The sequence below is a fragment of the Hylobates moloch genome, unplaced genomic scaffold (genome assembly GCF_009828535.3).
Source record: "Hylobates moloch isolate HMO894 unplaced genomic scaffold, HMol_V3 SCAFFOLD_20, whole genome shotgun sequence".
NCBI classification, from domain to species: Eukaryota; Metazoa; Chordata; class Mammalia; order Primates; family Hylobatidae; genus Hylobates; species Hylobates moloch.
The window spans coordinates 30732632-30749161 of NW_026652295.1; the positions used below are offsets into that span (position 1 = coordinate 30732632).

Below are 16530 nucleotides of genomic sequence, written 5' to 3' on the forward strand. Positions count from 1 at the left end.
TGTTTTAGACTAATACTCATGTGTATGGGCAAAAAACTCAAGGACTATATTTGTGACTACTTGTATAACAGGTTATTTGAGTTTCTGTCCTGTGGAAAGTGTAACGCATTCCAACAAAGGGTTTTAATGTAGATTTTTTTTTTTTCACCAATGCTGTTGATTGCTAAGTGTAATAGTCTGATCATGATGTTGAAAAAAAAATCTATTTGTGTTCTGAGTAATGGAAAAATAAGGGACCAAGGAAATTGGAACATTATCATATCACAATGTGGATGCATACATTTTGGCTTAAGATATGTTAGACACTGCTGGAGACAGCTGAGTTTCAGTCATGAAGGGAAATGGTCAAACTTACAAGAGGATCTTGTAGCTGAAAAACAAAGATAAATCAGTGTGTACAGGCTGCTGAAAGAGGAGCTAGTTTTCATACTACTTTCCTGAAAGGAAATATCAGAAATGGCAATGGAAGAAACATCCTTCTTAGGGCAGGGGCATAGAGTGCTGTGCTGGGGAATATACCTGCCATCATGCCTTGTGGGGATTCTGCCTTCTGCTTAGTATAGGAGGCTGCAGGAAAGGGAGATGATTGATCCCTTCCCTTTTTGCAGTGAGTAGTTACTGCTGGAAATCCTGCAGGGGATTGGTAATTTCTTTAAACTGTGCTGCCTTTACCTTTCTTCTCCCTATTTCTGCCATCCTGCGAAAGCTTTCATTTATTCATACAAATATCCTTCATTTCCCTGATTGACAAGTCACTATAAACTTCGGGTAGTTTCCGAAGTTTCTCTCTCTATTTTGGGTTTGGTATTCTCCTTTATTCATTCCTTATAGGAGTGGAGCAGCAGCTAAATAGTGGAATAAGCAAAAGAGATGAAGAAATATGAGTTTTTACATACGCAAGACAGAAATGAGCAGAGAGGAAAAGTATGTCAGGCCCTATAGGAAGCCAAAGGCAGCTATCATACAATAGACATGGAACTTAACCAGTCATTTCTGAAGTTTCATCTGGTGGTAAAAAATGGAAGGAACACAAAATGGAGAAGTCAACATGTGTAGAACCAAGTGAATTCAGTTATCCCTTGATAGGCTTAAAGAGGGTAACTGCAGAGAGGATATGGGGGGCCCTAAAATCTGACAGTTCAGTGCATGTCCGGCGTTACGTGCCTTACTTTGTGCTTTGTAGCCTCAGACCTGTTTCTGCTGGTCTGAGGCAGGAGAGTGGTTATAAAGTGATAAAGTGAGGCTTTGTTCTTCCTTTTCATTTCATTTAGGGACAGCAAATGCTTGAAACACTTCTAGAGGTTCATAATGTCTTAAACTTGTACTTATATGTACTTTTGTCAGTCTCATTTTCTTTTTCTTTTATTTTCTTTCTTTCTTTTTTTTTTTCTTTTTGAGACAGAATCTTGCTCCGTTGCTTAGGCTGGAGTGCAGTGGCATGACCTCAGCTCATTGCAACCTCTGCCTCCTGGGTTCAAGTGATTACAGGTGCCTGCCACCAAGTCTGGCTCATTTTTGTAGTTTTTTTTTTTTTTTTTGAGACAGAGTCTTGCTCTGTCACCCAGGCTGGAATGCAGTGGCATGATCTCGGCTCACTGCAAGCTCTGCCTCCTGGGTTCATGCCATTCTCCTGCCTCAGCCTCCTGAGTAGCTGGGACTACAGGCACCTGCCACCACGCCCGGCTAATTTTTTTTTATTTTTTATTTTTTTTATTTTTACTAGAGACGAGGTTTCACCGTGTTAGCCAGGATGGTCTTGATCTCCTGACTTCGTGATCCACCCTCCTCCGCCTTCCAAAGTGCTAGATTACAGGTGTGAGCCACCGCGCAGGGCCTAATTTTTGTATTTTTAATAGAGGCGCGGTTTCAGCATGTTAGCCAGGTTGGTCTTGAACTACTGACCTTAAGTGATCTGGCCCCTGGGGCCTCCCAAAGTGCTGGGATTACAGGCGTGAGCCACTGCGCCCAGCTTCATTTTTTTTTTTTTTTTTTGAGACAGAGTCTCGCTCTGTCACCCAGGCTGGAGGGCAGTGACATGATCTTGGTTCACGGTACCTCCATCTCCCAGGTTCAAGTGATTCTCCTGCCTCAGCCTCCTGAGTAGCTGAGATTACAGGCGTGTGCCACCATGCCCGGCTAACTTTAGTATTTTTTTTTTTTAGACAGAATCTCACTCTGTCACCCAGGCTGGAGTGCAGTGGTACGATCTCGGCTCACTGCAATCTCCACCTCCCAAGTTCAAGTGATTCTCCTGCCTCAGCCTCCCAAGAAGCTGGGACTATGGGCATGCGACACCACGCCTGGCCGATTTTTTATAGTTTTGGTGGAGATGAAGTTTCACCATGTTGGCCAGGCTGGTCTTGAACTTCTGACCTCAAGTGATCCACCTGCCTCAGCCTCCCAAAGTGCTAGGATTACAGGCATGAGCCACCGTGCCTGGCCAAATTTTTGTATTTTTAGGAGAGATGGGGTTTCACCATGTTGGTCAGGCTGGTCTCGAACTCCTGACCTCATGATCCGCCTGCCTCGGGCTCCCAAAGTGCTGGGATTACAGGCATGAGCCACTGTGCCTGGCCCCGGCCTCATTTTCTTTAGTCACTCTTTTTCACTAACCTTTTAATTAATTAATTATATTTAAGAGGTACAAGTACAGATTTCTTATGTCATATATGGCACAGTGGTGAAGTCTGGGCTTTTAGTGTACCCATTACCCAAATAGTGAATATTCTACCCAATAATTTTTATTGACTTGAAAAGTTTTCTTTCTACTCTTCTTTACTAGGGCTGTTGGGAGCCACTAATTTTTGTTAAAGTCATTTAAATTTTAATCAGTTCATTTTGCACTTTCTCCAAATCGCTTATAACTTAGGGGAAAGCTAGGAAGGAATAAAATAGCAATATAATTTTCATTTATACACTATCATATTTTTAAAGTGTTTACACATAAGGGAGAGGGAGTCAAGCAGGGGAGAAAAGGGAAAGGGAATTCATGTATCCATGTAGATTCTCTGGCACATAGTGGCTTTTAGGGAACTGTGGACCAGATGTGACCCTTCCTTTGGCCCCAGTGAGATCCTCTGAGGTGAGCTGGCTTATGTTTATCCTCCCTGTAATAATTATGAGAACTTCCAAGGCTGTAAGTTTTGGCAATAACTGTGAGTATTGAGAAAAGCAGTCTTGATTCAGGGGAATAGTCAATAACAAATGGCTCTTATTCATTCACAAAAAGGATAGTTAGAACCAGAATTCAAGGCAGTAAATATCCAGTTTTAATGGTCATAGTGTGATTGTGTGGGATGCTGCCTGCCCTCTACACATTTTGGGTTTGTTTTCCCAAGTTATCTTTTAGGACTGTAAACTCCATGGCACCAGTGACCACATCTCTCTGTTACTTTTGTCAGTCTCATTTTCTTTTTCTTTTATTTTCTTTCTTTCTTTTTTTTTTTTTTCTTTTTGAGACAGAGTCTTGCTCTGTTGCCCAGGCTGGAGTGCAGTGGCATGACCATGGCTCGCTGCAACCTCCGCCTCCCGGGTTCAAGTGATTACAGGTGCCTGCTACCAAGTCTGGCTCATTTTTGTAGTTTTTTTTTTTTTTTTTTGAGATGGAGTCTCGCTGTGTCACCCAGGCTGGAATGCAGTGGCATGATCTCGGCTCACTGCAAGCTCTGCCTCCTGGGTTCATGCCATTCTCCTGCCTCCGCCTCCCGAGTAGCTGGGACTACTGCTGGAGTGCGGTAGGGTGATCTTGGCCCACTGCAACCTCCACCTTCCGGGTTCAAGTGATTCTCGTGCCTCAGCCTCCTCAGTAGCAGGGATTACAGGTGCCTGCCACCGTGCCTGGCTATTTTTTGTATTTTTAGTAGAGATGGGGTTTCACCATATTGGCCAGGCTGGTCTTGAACTCCTGACCTCAGGTGATCCTTGGCCTCCCAAAGTGCTGGGATTACAGGTGTGAGCCACTGCACCTGGCCCCAAAACACCTCTATTAGTGATGTTTTCCAAAGGTGAGCAGTGAAAATGATTTTCTCAGGAATTACTAAATCTCAGTATTCAGGATTAAATATTTTTCATTGCACTGCTGCTGTACTGTAGCCTCTCCATAAGAACCAGATCTTCTTTTAGGAGATTATTAACCCTGTTTTAGTTAGCATAACCACTTCATTCTTGCTTTTCATTATAGGTGTTGGAGATGAGATCCTTAATTGCATTCCTTTCCCCATATTCCCCCAGTGTTTTTTCCTCAGATCACTCTGTTTCACTTTCAGCTATCTTTCTTTTATGTTCTTGTTCATTTCTTATATTCTTTTCCAGATTCGATTACACCTTTGCCTTAGGAAGTTATTCTAATGATTATTGACAAGCCACTATAATCATTATTAGAACAATGTCTATTATGAATTTTAAGGTAATGGAATTTCCATTTTCTAAAATATAATTTGTTGCCCAGAGAGATGGTTAGTGTTAATCCAAAGTGCACCATTTTGTAAGCCTCCAGCTATTTCGAAGACCTTGGTCAAAGTGAAACATTCCATGGGGGTTTGGGCTGTGAGAAACATTCTGCCTAACCACCTGACCACAAGGTGGACAAAGGGCCAACTAAAGAAACATCCCTATCGTATTCAGCTGGGAGAAAGTGCAAGGAACACTACATTCTGCAGGAACAAGGGCCAGAACCCCCTCATCATGGGAACATCTTATCAATATCCTGCCGGCCAGCAAGCCATACTACCCAGACCCCTCCCGCCTATACCTATAAGTACCCCCAGCCTGTAAGCAGTGGTGGGCACTGGCATTAGGCTGGTTCCCCACTTCTGTAGGTCTAATGCTGGACATAAAGCCTACATTTGCTGTAGAGCTGCCACTCTCTCTGTGTCTTTCTTTAACCCTCGCCTTCCCTCTAAAACCTAACAGTTAGGATATGGGGAAATGAAAGTCTACGAAATACGATTTTCAGCTTCTTTAACCCGGATACTTAAACAGTTGGAGCCAGTCTCCTTCAGACATAGTAAGAAGACAATAGAGATAAGTTGATATATACAGGCAGCTTACCAATAGGTCCTGGAGTTTGCACTAAAAAGAAATTCAAATTGGCATATTAGTATGGTTATTTGACTGGAGAGTGTATTTTTCACTAATTTTATCCTAGAAGTGAGGCTTTGAGAGGTAGAGCAGGGGAGAGGAAGTGATATCAGTTATGAGATCATTAGGGAGACTTAATCCAACTATGTTAACTATAGAAAAAAGGAAAAAGGATATTTAGCATTTACTGCAATATTTCAGCCCAAGGTGAAGGTTTTTATAGGATCCTTGCCAACCTAAGAGACACTAGGGAAAGGCGACACTTTGTTATTAGGTATTAACATTACTGATAGTAGGGAAAGGTGAAATACTTCCTGTCAGTAAGAGTAGAAGATATTTCTTTCTCAAGGGACTGTTCTTTCGCTAAAATCTTTATTTCTGATCAACTAATATGTTCCAGAGGTAGACATTAGAATAGGAGGTAAGAATCTAGTTTCTTCTTCTCACAGCTTCCAGCTTATTGGAGAGTGATAGAGCAGTGACTGCTGCTTTGATTAGCTTTAGAGTCTATGAGCAAAGAGTCAACAAAACCTTCTGTTTTTTTGTTTTGTTTTGTTTTGTTTTGTGAGACAAGGTCTCACTCTGTCACCCAGGCTGGAGTGCAGTGGTGCAATCCTAGCTCACTACAGTCTCGATCTCCTGGGCTCAAGTGATCCTCCCACCTCAGCCTCTTGAGTAGCTAGGACTACAGCTGCATGCCACTATTGCTGGCTAATTAAAACAAATTTTGTAGAGATGGGGTCTTGCTCTGTTGTTGCTCAGGCTGATCTTGAACTCCTGGTCTCAAGTGATCCTCCTGCCTTAGCCTCCCAAAGTGCAGAAATTACAGGTGTGAGCCTATGCCTGGCCAAAACCTTCAGTTTTTAATGAGAATTTGGCCTTCAGTTGATTTTCTAGCTCTGATCGCCTGGTGACCTGATAAATATTGAAAGCCTGTTATGTTTTTTTGTTTGTTTTTTTTTTTAGACGGAGTCTCACTCTGTCGCCCAGGCTGGAGTGCAGTGGCACAATCTCGGCTCACTGCAACCTCTGCCTCCTGGGTTCAAGCGATTCTCCTGCCTTAGCCTCCTGGGTAGCTGGGACTGCAGGTGCACAACACCACACCCAGCTAATTTTTGTGTTTTTTTAAGTAGAGATGGGGTTTCACCATGTTGTCCAGGCTGGTCTTGAACTTCTGACCTTGTGATCCGCTGGTTTTAGCCTCCCAAAGTGCTGATATTACGGCATCCGGCCGAAAGCCTGTTATGTTATTTAGCAACACTGCTTACATAAGAATGATCCTTGATGTTAGACTGCATCTGAACTGGGAGAATTGTAAATATGTATTAAGAAGCCATAACTTTGGGGTTCCCTGAGTGTAGTGACCCATGTATTTGGTCATATTCCTTACGGGATCCCTGCAGGTAATGTGTGTGGGGTTCTTATAGGAGATTTTAGTTCCTGGTGGACCTGTGGGGTTTCTAAGCCAGGTCAGCTCCCAACTCAACTGACAGAAGACCAAACAGAATAGGTCCTAGGTGGCTATGTGGACACCTGCATAGATCATGGCGAGTACTACTCCCACAGCAGAGGGATAGCTGATAATACCCTCGCTGTCAAGCTGTGCTTCCTGCCTTAGGTCCTACTGAGTAGACTGTTCCCAGATGAGAGCTATGGTAATCTTGTAAGTCTGCATGGTTAGTTGAATCTAAAAAGACCATATCCTCACCCAGTGGGCATTGCAGTTAATAATCCTTCACTTCAGTGTCACTCACAATGAGAAATATCCAAGTTTTGATCAATAATCCTTGAACTTTTAACTCTGCATTTTTTTTTCCTGTGTAAAACACCTGGAAGTTGGCTTTCCAGATCTGGATACCCTTGGCTATGAGCAGTAAACCAGTTACACATTTAGATATTATGCTAACTTAATAGTTGCTTTGCCTGTATCTACAAATATGTATCTTTGATTCTGAAGTAGAACTCTTAGGATACCTGCCCTCTTGACAGAAGTTACTAAATCCTTGGATAGGTGATCACTTCAAAATTTTGTTTCTTCAGTTTTTCTCTATTTTCTTCCTCCCTTTCCGTTTCAATTTGTGACTTTTTGTACCTTTATTTTTATTCTCTTTCTCAACATACTCATTTCTCTTCTTTATTCTCTTATGTGCCAATTCACTTACTCTTTCTACTTCCAATTTTCTTCCTACTTTTATTCTTTTAAAATTTTCTCCTATTTATCTCGCTCTAAACTGCATCTTCATTCTTTATCTGTTACTATTTGTGTTACTCATTCTCTCACCTTATCTCCTCTAGGCCTTTACTACCCTTTAATCTCAATATTAGAAGTTCATTTTATTCATTGTTAATAACCTGTTATAACATCCAGAAATGATAGTGGAAAGAATGAAGAGTTAGTAAAACTTCAGTCTTAATTTTATTAACTAACCCATCCTCTTATTTTTTTGAGAAATGACTCCTGACCCTCAGTTTCCTCATCTCTAAATATGGGTATAATAACTGCCTTACCCATTGCCATTTGAGTGTTGTTTAGATGCAACAAAGTAATGTACACGAGTGTTAAAAAAACAGTAGTAGACATTATAGGGATGATCAAAGAATGTGACTAGGTTGCTAAAAGTTGCTGAAAATAGAGCCTAACTCTTCTGGAGAGAACTTTTCAGGGCAATTAGAAAGGAAAGGAAGGCCGGGCGCGGTGGCTCACGCCTGTAATCCCAACACTTTGGGAGGCTGAGGTGAGCGGATCACGAGGTCAGGAGATCGAGACCATCCTGGCTAACAGAGTGAAACCCCATCTCTACTAAAAATACAAAAAAATTAGCCGGGCATAGTGGCGGGTGCCTGTAGTCCCAGCTACTCGGGAGGCTGAGACAGGAGAATGGCATGAACCTAGGAGGCGGGGCTTGCAGTGAGTAGAGATCATGCCACTGCACTCCAGCCTGGATGACAGAGCGAGACTCCATCTCAAAAAAAAAAAAAAAAAAAAAAAAAAGAAAGGAAACTTAAAATTTGCATTATTTTACAAAGTGAAGATAATCTAATAATGGAAAAATTATTTGCATGGAAAGCAAAGCAGGAAGTTTAGGTGCTGGGTTCTAAGTCTTTATTAAGTATTGGCTCTACAGAGCTAGATTATATGCTGAAGTGGAAACAGCTTAGGACCATCTCTAGCGGGATATTTTTCACTTTGCATTTCAGCTTCATAGTTAATATATTTTTATTGCAGAACCTGGATGAGTCCAATCTGGAGTACTGGGTGAGATTATGAGGTGGCAGAAGGACTTGATCCTTGAGTCCTTGGGCATGAATAATTGAAATAAAAATAGATTGATGTTCTAAGTAAAGTACCAAAAGGCATTATAATTGAGAATCAGATGACTTACCAATGGTTTTTTGAGACAGCTCTAAAAAAAAAAAAAAAAAGGAGAAAAGAAATCAGTAGCTATATATATATTTTATATATACTTTTTGTTTATATACTTCCATTTGTATACTTTCCCTAGTAGGAATCTGCATCACTATTGTCAAGTTCAGCTGCAGTTGAGTAGTAGAAGTGGTGACTTTCTTTCTATGGCAAACTAGTGCATATAAGGGCCTCCTCATCTAAAAATCCCTTGTGTGATGCTGAGAAGCCACTGGAAATCTGCAAGGGTTCATTCTCCACTTTGTAGTTTGTTTTTATTGGTGAAGTGTACATTCACAGAGCTAATCATGACTTACTGAAATGCTAGGTTGAAGAAAAATAAGGGTTGAAGAAAATGTGAACTCCAAACCCTTGAAATCCCTACATGGAAACCAGGTAGCAATCCCTAAGATACTGCAGGAAAGTAAAATGCTCACTGTGAGAATCAGACAGCAAACTTACTGATAGGTCCTGTAGCTCCGGCTGTGAGAGAGAAAGAGGGAGAAAGAAAAAGATATCAGTATGCTTCACCACTGTGAAGGAAATTCCCATTTCCCAACACTCGCTCTAGGGAGTATCATAAATAGAAACAACGGGAAGATCAAGAGTTGCTTGTATGGCGAGCCTCAGGCAGGCTCCCTGTTGCACAATATAAGGGATGTACAGGAATGGAGGCCTCCTCCTGCTTTCAGTGATGGTTGAAAATCTTCGGAGGGTTGGGAAAGACTCACTCCATATTAATCTGTTATGCCTCTATTTTTCTTCTTACATTTTCTTGCCCCTTACCCCTAGTTTCCTTAGAGACATGGTTTATTTGAAAGGTGTACCTTCCCTTGCTGATGGATCATAAGAGGGCTGTTTTGGCTTATATTTTTAAATGTTAGCCTGTGAGATTTCTTAACATTTCGTGCACGGCCTCTTTGGAAACTATGTAATAGGAATGCCAGGGGAGTTGAGAAGGACAGTGTTAAAAAAGCAAGTCACCCCTAAACCTCAGCATCACACAATATACCATTAGCAAACCTGCATATGTACCACCTGAATCTAAAATAAAAGTTGAAATTATTTTAAAAAATGCAGGGCAGATCAGACCCCAAGACCTTGTAGGTCAGATATCAAAAGGACCAGAGTGGAAAAACAAACTTGATACTTACGAATAGGAGCTGTGAATTGCACTGAAATACAAAAAGGAGGAAAGTGTGGTTTGATATTAACAGAATTTTCATTTTACCAGTATTGTTTCTAAAGAAACTATGAAGCAATTCAACCAGAGGAGAACAACTACTGTGGGACTGCAGATAATCTTAGCCTGGAAGCTGCATAACCCTCCTGCCAGATCAAATCATTCAGCATCCATCTTAAATGAGAAATTTAAGTAACTAAAAATAATAAATATAAATAATTAAAATACAATTTTAAACATGAATTATTTGGCTTTCCCTTGTTCTAAACTCAGTAACAATTCAGCATATTGTGTCTGATTGTTTGGGCATCAGAAGGTGTCAGAAGATTTGAATACAATTAAGAAGTATGAGTGAGAAATCCTGCAGGGGTAGAAATGGTAACAGTTAGGATGTGGAGAGGACCCCATATCCTACAGATGGCCAAAGAACGTTAGAGAAACAGAAAAGGAACTCACTTATAGGTCTAATAGTTCGAGCTAAAATATGGAAAAAACAAAATAGAACTAATGAGAAAATACTGTTTGCATTAAAATTCTTTCTGGGAAAACATCACAAATGTAGACACCAGGAGCAAAATTTCCACTTCAGTGGAGGAATAAATAAAGTTTATAAATGCTTCTTTCTTCATCTTGGAGGACCCCAGTTACTGCTGGAATCTGCCAGCTGGAACTGTGGGGACGCACATTTGGTCAGGCAGGGTTCCTTCCCCTTTCCCGACGGGTGTCCTGCTTGTATCTCAGGAGATTACACAGGCCATTGCCTGTCTTCCAGCTGGCTAATTTGAACTTGCTTAGCTAGAATCTATAGCCTCATCTGAAGGAGACAGTGGGAATTGCTGTCTCTGTAGTGATTTTGGCCCTTATTCAACAGAGTAACTTGGCCTGCCATGTAAGATGGAATAGAAACTGCTAAGTTGACTTAAGACATTTATAGGTATGAGTAGTGGGCAAAGGAATTGAGACACTAGACCCACATACTTGTTAATAATGCAGTAACGGTCTTCTTCCTTATGACCACACACACACACACACACACACACACACACACACACACACCCCACCACACCTCTCTACACCTCATTGGCTATAAGTGATCCTCTCACCTTGGCGTCCCAAAGCGCTGGGATTACATGTATGAGCCACTGTGCTTGGCCTAATATGTGCTTTTATGATACCTACCCAGTATTTGCTCTCAAAGTTTGACTTCATTATTTTAATAATGTTTCATTTGTGTAAATACTCCAAGAGGAGTAGACACAGGATGTGATATACCATGAGCTTTAATTATCAAGTCACTTTTTTTCTCCTTCCGTCAGAGTTAGTCCTGTCTCAGGGGCTCAAGCTCTGAACATCCTCAAAAATGAAGGATAGAAATATGTTAAGAAGTGAATTAAACCCTGATGAGTTTAATCTTTCTTGTCTTTGGCTTTAAGGTCACTCTTGGTGTGGGGAATCTGAAAGGCTGGAAAAGCTGGTTAAATTTGGACCAAGTGCATTCATCTTTTTATTTCCTCTCTCAGGGCAGAGAATTAAAATCCTGTAGAGCAATGGTTCTTAAACTTTGGTATGCACGCAAATCACCCGGGGATCTTATTAAAATGCAAAGTCTGATTTAGTAGGTTGGGGGTGGGCAATAGGCTGAGATTCTGCATATCTAAAACTCCAGGGTGATGTTGATGCAGGTCCTTGGACCCACTTTAAGCACCAAGGCCATAAAGGGCTGGTAAAATCTCAGATCATATAAAAGTCATTGTTTCCATTTACCATTTTTTTTCCCTTTTAAATCAACTTCCTCTCACTTATCCCTTATTCTCTATTCCCAACCAGTGCTTCTTCCAGAGATCTATGCTACAGTTTCATTTAAAATTCTATCTGGATACTTCTTTCAGATTTATTGTTTGTTCATAACAGGGGATATACATCCCACAGAAACATCAGTGACAGTCTGGGATGCTCGGTCAGTTAGCTGGGACTCACTGCATGTCACTGAAATTTTCTTGGTGGGTCTTAAGTAGAATGCCCACCGTCAAGCCTCTTTCTTTGAGTGTTACTGGGTTTTCTCACAGGGGAATCTTTCTTCCTTTCACTTGACCATTTTTTGTTCTTAAATCTTTTCCCTTTGCTGTTGAATCTCAAGATTTTGGAAAAGTTAAAGGTAATAGTACTTTCTTACAGAGGCACTCCAGTTTATTAAGATAAGAATAGGGAATAAAGAAGGGGAAAGGAATGGACAATTTATGAAAGAAATAAAAAAATCTAGGAATATGAATGTCTTACATATTCTAACAGTTTAGTAAAGCAAAGCACATGAGAATTAAAGGGCAGAAAAAGAACTTACTAATGGCTCCTGCAGTTCTGGCTAAAATACAAACAAAAAAGGTGAGTTTGGAGAGAGCATGACTCAAGGGTCAAGCATTTACTACATATTTGATTTACGTGGAAAGGCAGCAAGAAGGTAAGTAGGCACTTTCCTTTTCTCCTTAGGAGACTGTTAAAATAATACTCCCTGCAGTTATTTTTCTTATTCTTAATTTTCATTATCTTCCTGCTGTCAAATCCTTCTAAAGGTTATAGATAATTTTCCCTGGCCCCAGAATCTTTTTCACAATTTCATTAATTAATCTAGTTTTTATTATAAGAATTTCCACTTTGCTAAAGGAAAAAGTTAATCAGTCACTTAGAGGATCTTGAAATCAGCCTCAAATTCCTCACACTGGTAAAAGAAAGAGAGAACAGTAAAATTGCAAGTTTTTCTCCTTTCTTCCATCTTTATGTGCCTTCTCACCACCCTCCCCATTCCTCTGGTAGCAGGCATATTATAGAAGATCAAAATCATTACACATGGTATGCATGTATCAAAATATCACATGTATCCCATAAATTTGTAGAATTATTAGGTGTCAGTAAAAAAAGGACTGAGTTGTATATATGGGAAACTTACATGGAGGTTCTTCAGTTGTTTTTAAACATTTTATACTACCTATAATAAAAATTGAAAAGTGTAATATTACTTAGATTTAGACTTTCAGAAGGCATGGAGATAGACAATCCCATTCCCTCTTCCCCCTCCCCAGGTGTGGTATAAACAGTCTTGAGGTTAAAAACCTGAGTCCCAGTTTTGCTATTCTGTAGCTCTGTGATTTTGGGCAAATCACTAAATGTTTTGAACATTAATTTTCTCATCTCTAAAACAGAAGTTGTGTCCGCTGTCTTACTTATTTTGTGAAGTTGCAGTGAAAAATCAGGAGTAATAACAGAAGGGAAAGCTGAAAAGTTGTATTAGAAATGTTATGGAAAGAAATATTCAGTAACTATAAATGAATGAAACACTTCGGCAAAGTAGTAAGCTACTATATTTTACTTTTTTCTGCTTTAATTTTTCCTCTTACTTCTGACTGTCATTTGGAAAGTTCTGAGTCCTGACAACAGAGCATTACAGTGTGCACTTAATTGTGTTTTTATTTTTGATTTATTAATTTGTGTTATTTTAATCCTTTAAATAACCCTATCTTCTTGTGTACCTTAGTACCTTAATTATATCATTTTAATCTCTGTTGCTTCTGTTGAGAAATAACCAATCATATTTTAAGATGTTGAAAAATTTGCAGTTTTTTTCTCTTAAAATAATTGAATAATTTGTTTCCTTCTTTGTGTATAATTATTTTTCGCTTATTTGTTACTTTGCTGTTTTGGGGAGGGAAATAGTGGCTTTCCCCAGAAATGACAGGATCTGCCCTCAGCATTTGGGAAGAGATGTCTGTTTTTCTATGTGGTATTTTAGGCCATCAATCACTGAACTGTCAGTTTCTTGAGAAGGTGAAGCCACTCCTACTACCAAATAAAGATAATTTTAAAAGGACAGTTTTCATATACTTAAGATTTTTTAAGATTTAAGATATTAACCTATGTTAGGAGTGATAAGTATACTTGAGTTATGCATATTTAATTTTGATCAATTATTAATGACTATCTGGAGATGAGAAGAATTTTAGGATACATCTGGGCTGAGCAGGAAAGAGAATCATGATCAATTACTGATTTCTGCCATAGGCAAAGGCATGAGCAGAAATGTAACACAGGTCATATATATTCCATTCTTGACCTAAAGTAATATGGAATAATGAGGAGAAAGGAATTTTTCTTTCTTTTTTTTGAGACAATCTCTCTCTGTCACCCAGACTGGAGTGCAGTGGCACAGTCTCAGCTCACTGCAACCTTCGCCTCCTGGGTTCAAGTCATTCTTGTGCCTCAGCCTCCTGAGTAGCTGGGATTACAGGCGTGTGCTACCACGCCCGGCTAATTTTTGTATTTTTAGTAGAGATGGGGTTTTGCCACGTTGGCCAGGCTGGTCTCAAACTCCTGGCCTTGAATGATCCCCTCACCTCAGCCTCCCAAAGTGCTGGGATTATAGGCGTGAGCCTCCATACTGGGCCAAGAAAGGAAATTCTTGAACTGAGTATTTTGTGGCGTTTCCCAGCTGAAGACAAATAAGCAGGGCAATGGAAGGTATTTACCTGTTGCCTTACAGAGTACAGAAGAAGATAAAAAAACTTAACGATGTACATATCCTGCCAAAATACTGAATATTGTGTGTTTTGGATTAAGGACACTGTCTCCGTGGATATTCTTCCTAATGGGAGCATCAGAGTTAGTTCTTTTAGAAAGTACCACATTTTCCATACCAGACAGAATTCCTGATTATCTCTGTCGGGATCACAAACTCAGTTGCATTAAGCGGTTCAGCAGGTCTCATGATTGTGAATCTGCTAGTTATAAGGGATAGAGATGGTGAAAAGTCTATGCCCTACCCAGAGGCATTCAAATTCAAAATTTAAAATAATGCCGTCCTGGCCAAACAAAACACATCTACAGGTGGCACTGGGCTAGTGTTGGCTAATTTGGGAGCTCTATTTTCAGATAAGAAGAGATGATTTAAGTGAGCACCATCTATACTTCAACAACAGTGCAGTTTGAGATCAGCATCATATGGTTTGTGGCCTGAGTTGGGATAGGGCAAGTGAATCCCTTCCTTTTCGTTATTTTAAGGATAGGTATTGGTTGGATCACATTTAATTAAAACCTGTGAGTAATAAACTTGTTCAGATTGTGAAGCATCTGGAAGTTTTGATACCTTTTAGAAAAAATAATGAAATATGATATATTTAATTCCATCTTTGAACAAGAAACAACTTTGCTAGTAGGAAATGTGACCCTAATATGCAACCACAAATGTAATAGTCAGTATGAAAACTTTTGTAGGAAAAGCACATAGATCAGAAAAAAAACCCTGTCCAGCCAGGATTATCTGTTTTGGATTTTTTGCCGATTTCCTCACTTCCCTGCTCCTCATTCTTGTCACAGTCTTCCCTTCATTTAGAAAATGTGTTCATTTTTTTTTCTTTTTGACAATCAATTCAAATCAGTTCCAGAAGGTTTATTTAAACTTTACCTCTTTGGTTTTCCTCCCTTCTCCATTCATTTTTTCCAGCTTCCCTCACTTCTCTGTTCTTTTTTTTTTTTTTTTTTTTTTTTTTTTTTTTTTGAGATGGAGTCTCACTCTGTCACCCAGGCTGGAGGGCAGTGTTGCGATTCCGGCTCACTGCAACCTCCTCTCTGGGGTTCAAGCAATTCTCCTGCCTCAGCCTCCCGAGTAGCTGGAATTACAGGCGTGCACCACCAGGCCCAGCTAATTTTGTATTTTTGGTAGAGATGGGGTTTCACCAGGCTGGTCTCAAACTCCTGATCTCAGGTGATCCACCTGCCTCAACCTCCTAAAGTGTCATGATTACAGGTGTGAGCCATGGTGCCCAGCCTCTTCTCTGTTCTTGTATTTGATTAATTTTCAACTGGTTGTTGAAATTAGTTATGTAACTGATTTGAAATTTTAATGAGAGATTAAATAACTTGCCTATGTTCAAACAAATAGTAAGTAGGGAGCTGGGATACAACTCCAGTTAGCCTGGCTCTAGAGTCTGCATGCTTAACTGCTAAGCAATAGTCCTCTGTAAATTGAAAATAATTAACAAGCAAATTTATTTTAAAAGTGATTTTTTAGTAGATCTTATTATTCTCAATTCATGGAGAAATAGTGTATAGTTCAGATAAGAAGTGAGCAATAACTTTTTCCTAAGCCTACAGTTAGAATGAACAGCATAATTTCCTCCCTTGACGGTAGGCTGTGATTAGAGAGGGACATAGTCAAGGGAGGATCTGTTTGAGATGGAAGAAAATCAAACCTGTTCTATACCTTAAGGAGAAGCAGTTAAAGGAAGGAAAATATTTAAAGATGTAGAAGAGAGAAGCAATGACTTCTGAGGAAATAAGGGGGTGAGAGGATGTGGTCAAAGGCAAGAATGAAATAATTTGCTTAAGCAAGGTGAGAGGTCTCATTGTCTTAGAGAGGGGGAAAGGTGAGAAAGGTGGGCATGATCCAGTTAAGATGGCTAATGAAGGACAAGGTGAAGAATTATGAGTCTTAAGCCCTGTCACCCTGACATAGCAGGAAACAGGAAATAGTTAAGACAGAGAGAAGTCCTCTGCCTAGTATAGGAGCCCAACAACACCAGAGTTTGAAACAAGAAGATAAACTTACTCATGGATCCTCGAGGTAAAGCTAAAGAACAATAACAATTATTCAAGTCAGTCTAAAGTTTCAGTAATCTATCAATTTCCCAAAACTCTTCCCAGAAATCGTGTCCTCTCTCAGGTTATTAGACTTTCCATTCCCCTGTAGGTAGGCTCATAAAGTGGCCACACTTGAAAGTGGTCCCATGTCTTTTCCCCCTTAGACACTATGCAGGAGTGAAAGTTTCCGGGGAATATTCAGCTTTACTCTATTTCCAATATTCTGATTTCATTCACCACC

At 40.0% G+C, this 16530-nt stretch overlaps 1 protein-coding gene across 2 annotated transcripts in view; it reads right to left on the bottom strand.

Moving 5' to 3' along the window:
• TSBP1 (testis expressed basic protein 1) overlaps positions 1–16530 on the bottom strand; it is an 81485-nt gene that overhangs the window by 37564 nt on the left and 27391 nt on the right. The window contains exons 10-17 of one of the 2 annotated variants that reach the window (XM_058432563.1): positions 16258–16278; positions 12607–12645; positions 12004–12024; positions 9637–9657; positions 8945–8965; positions 8463–8483; positions 5050–5070; positions 356–370 (exon numbers count right to left, since the gene is read on the bottom strand). In XM_058432563.1, the coding sequence (XP_058288546.1) occupies positions 356–370; positions 5050–5070; positions 8463–8483; positions 8945–8965; positions 9637–9657; positions 12004–12024; positions 12607–12645; positions 16258–16278 (180 nt within the window). Of the gene's footprint in view, positions 1–355; positions 371–5038; positions 5071–8462; positions 8484–8944; positions 8966–9636; positions 9658–12003; positions 12025–12606; positions 12646–16257; positions 16279–16530 lie in introns of both variants that reach the window. The other variant, XM_032141364.2, reaches the window with a different exon arrangement.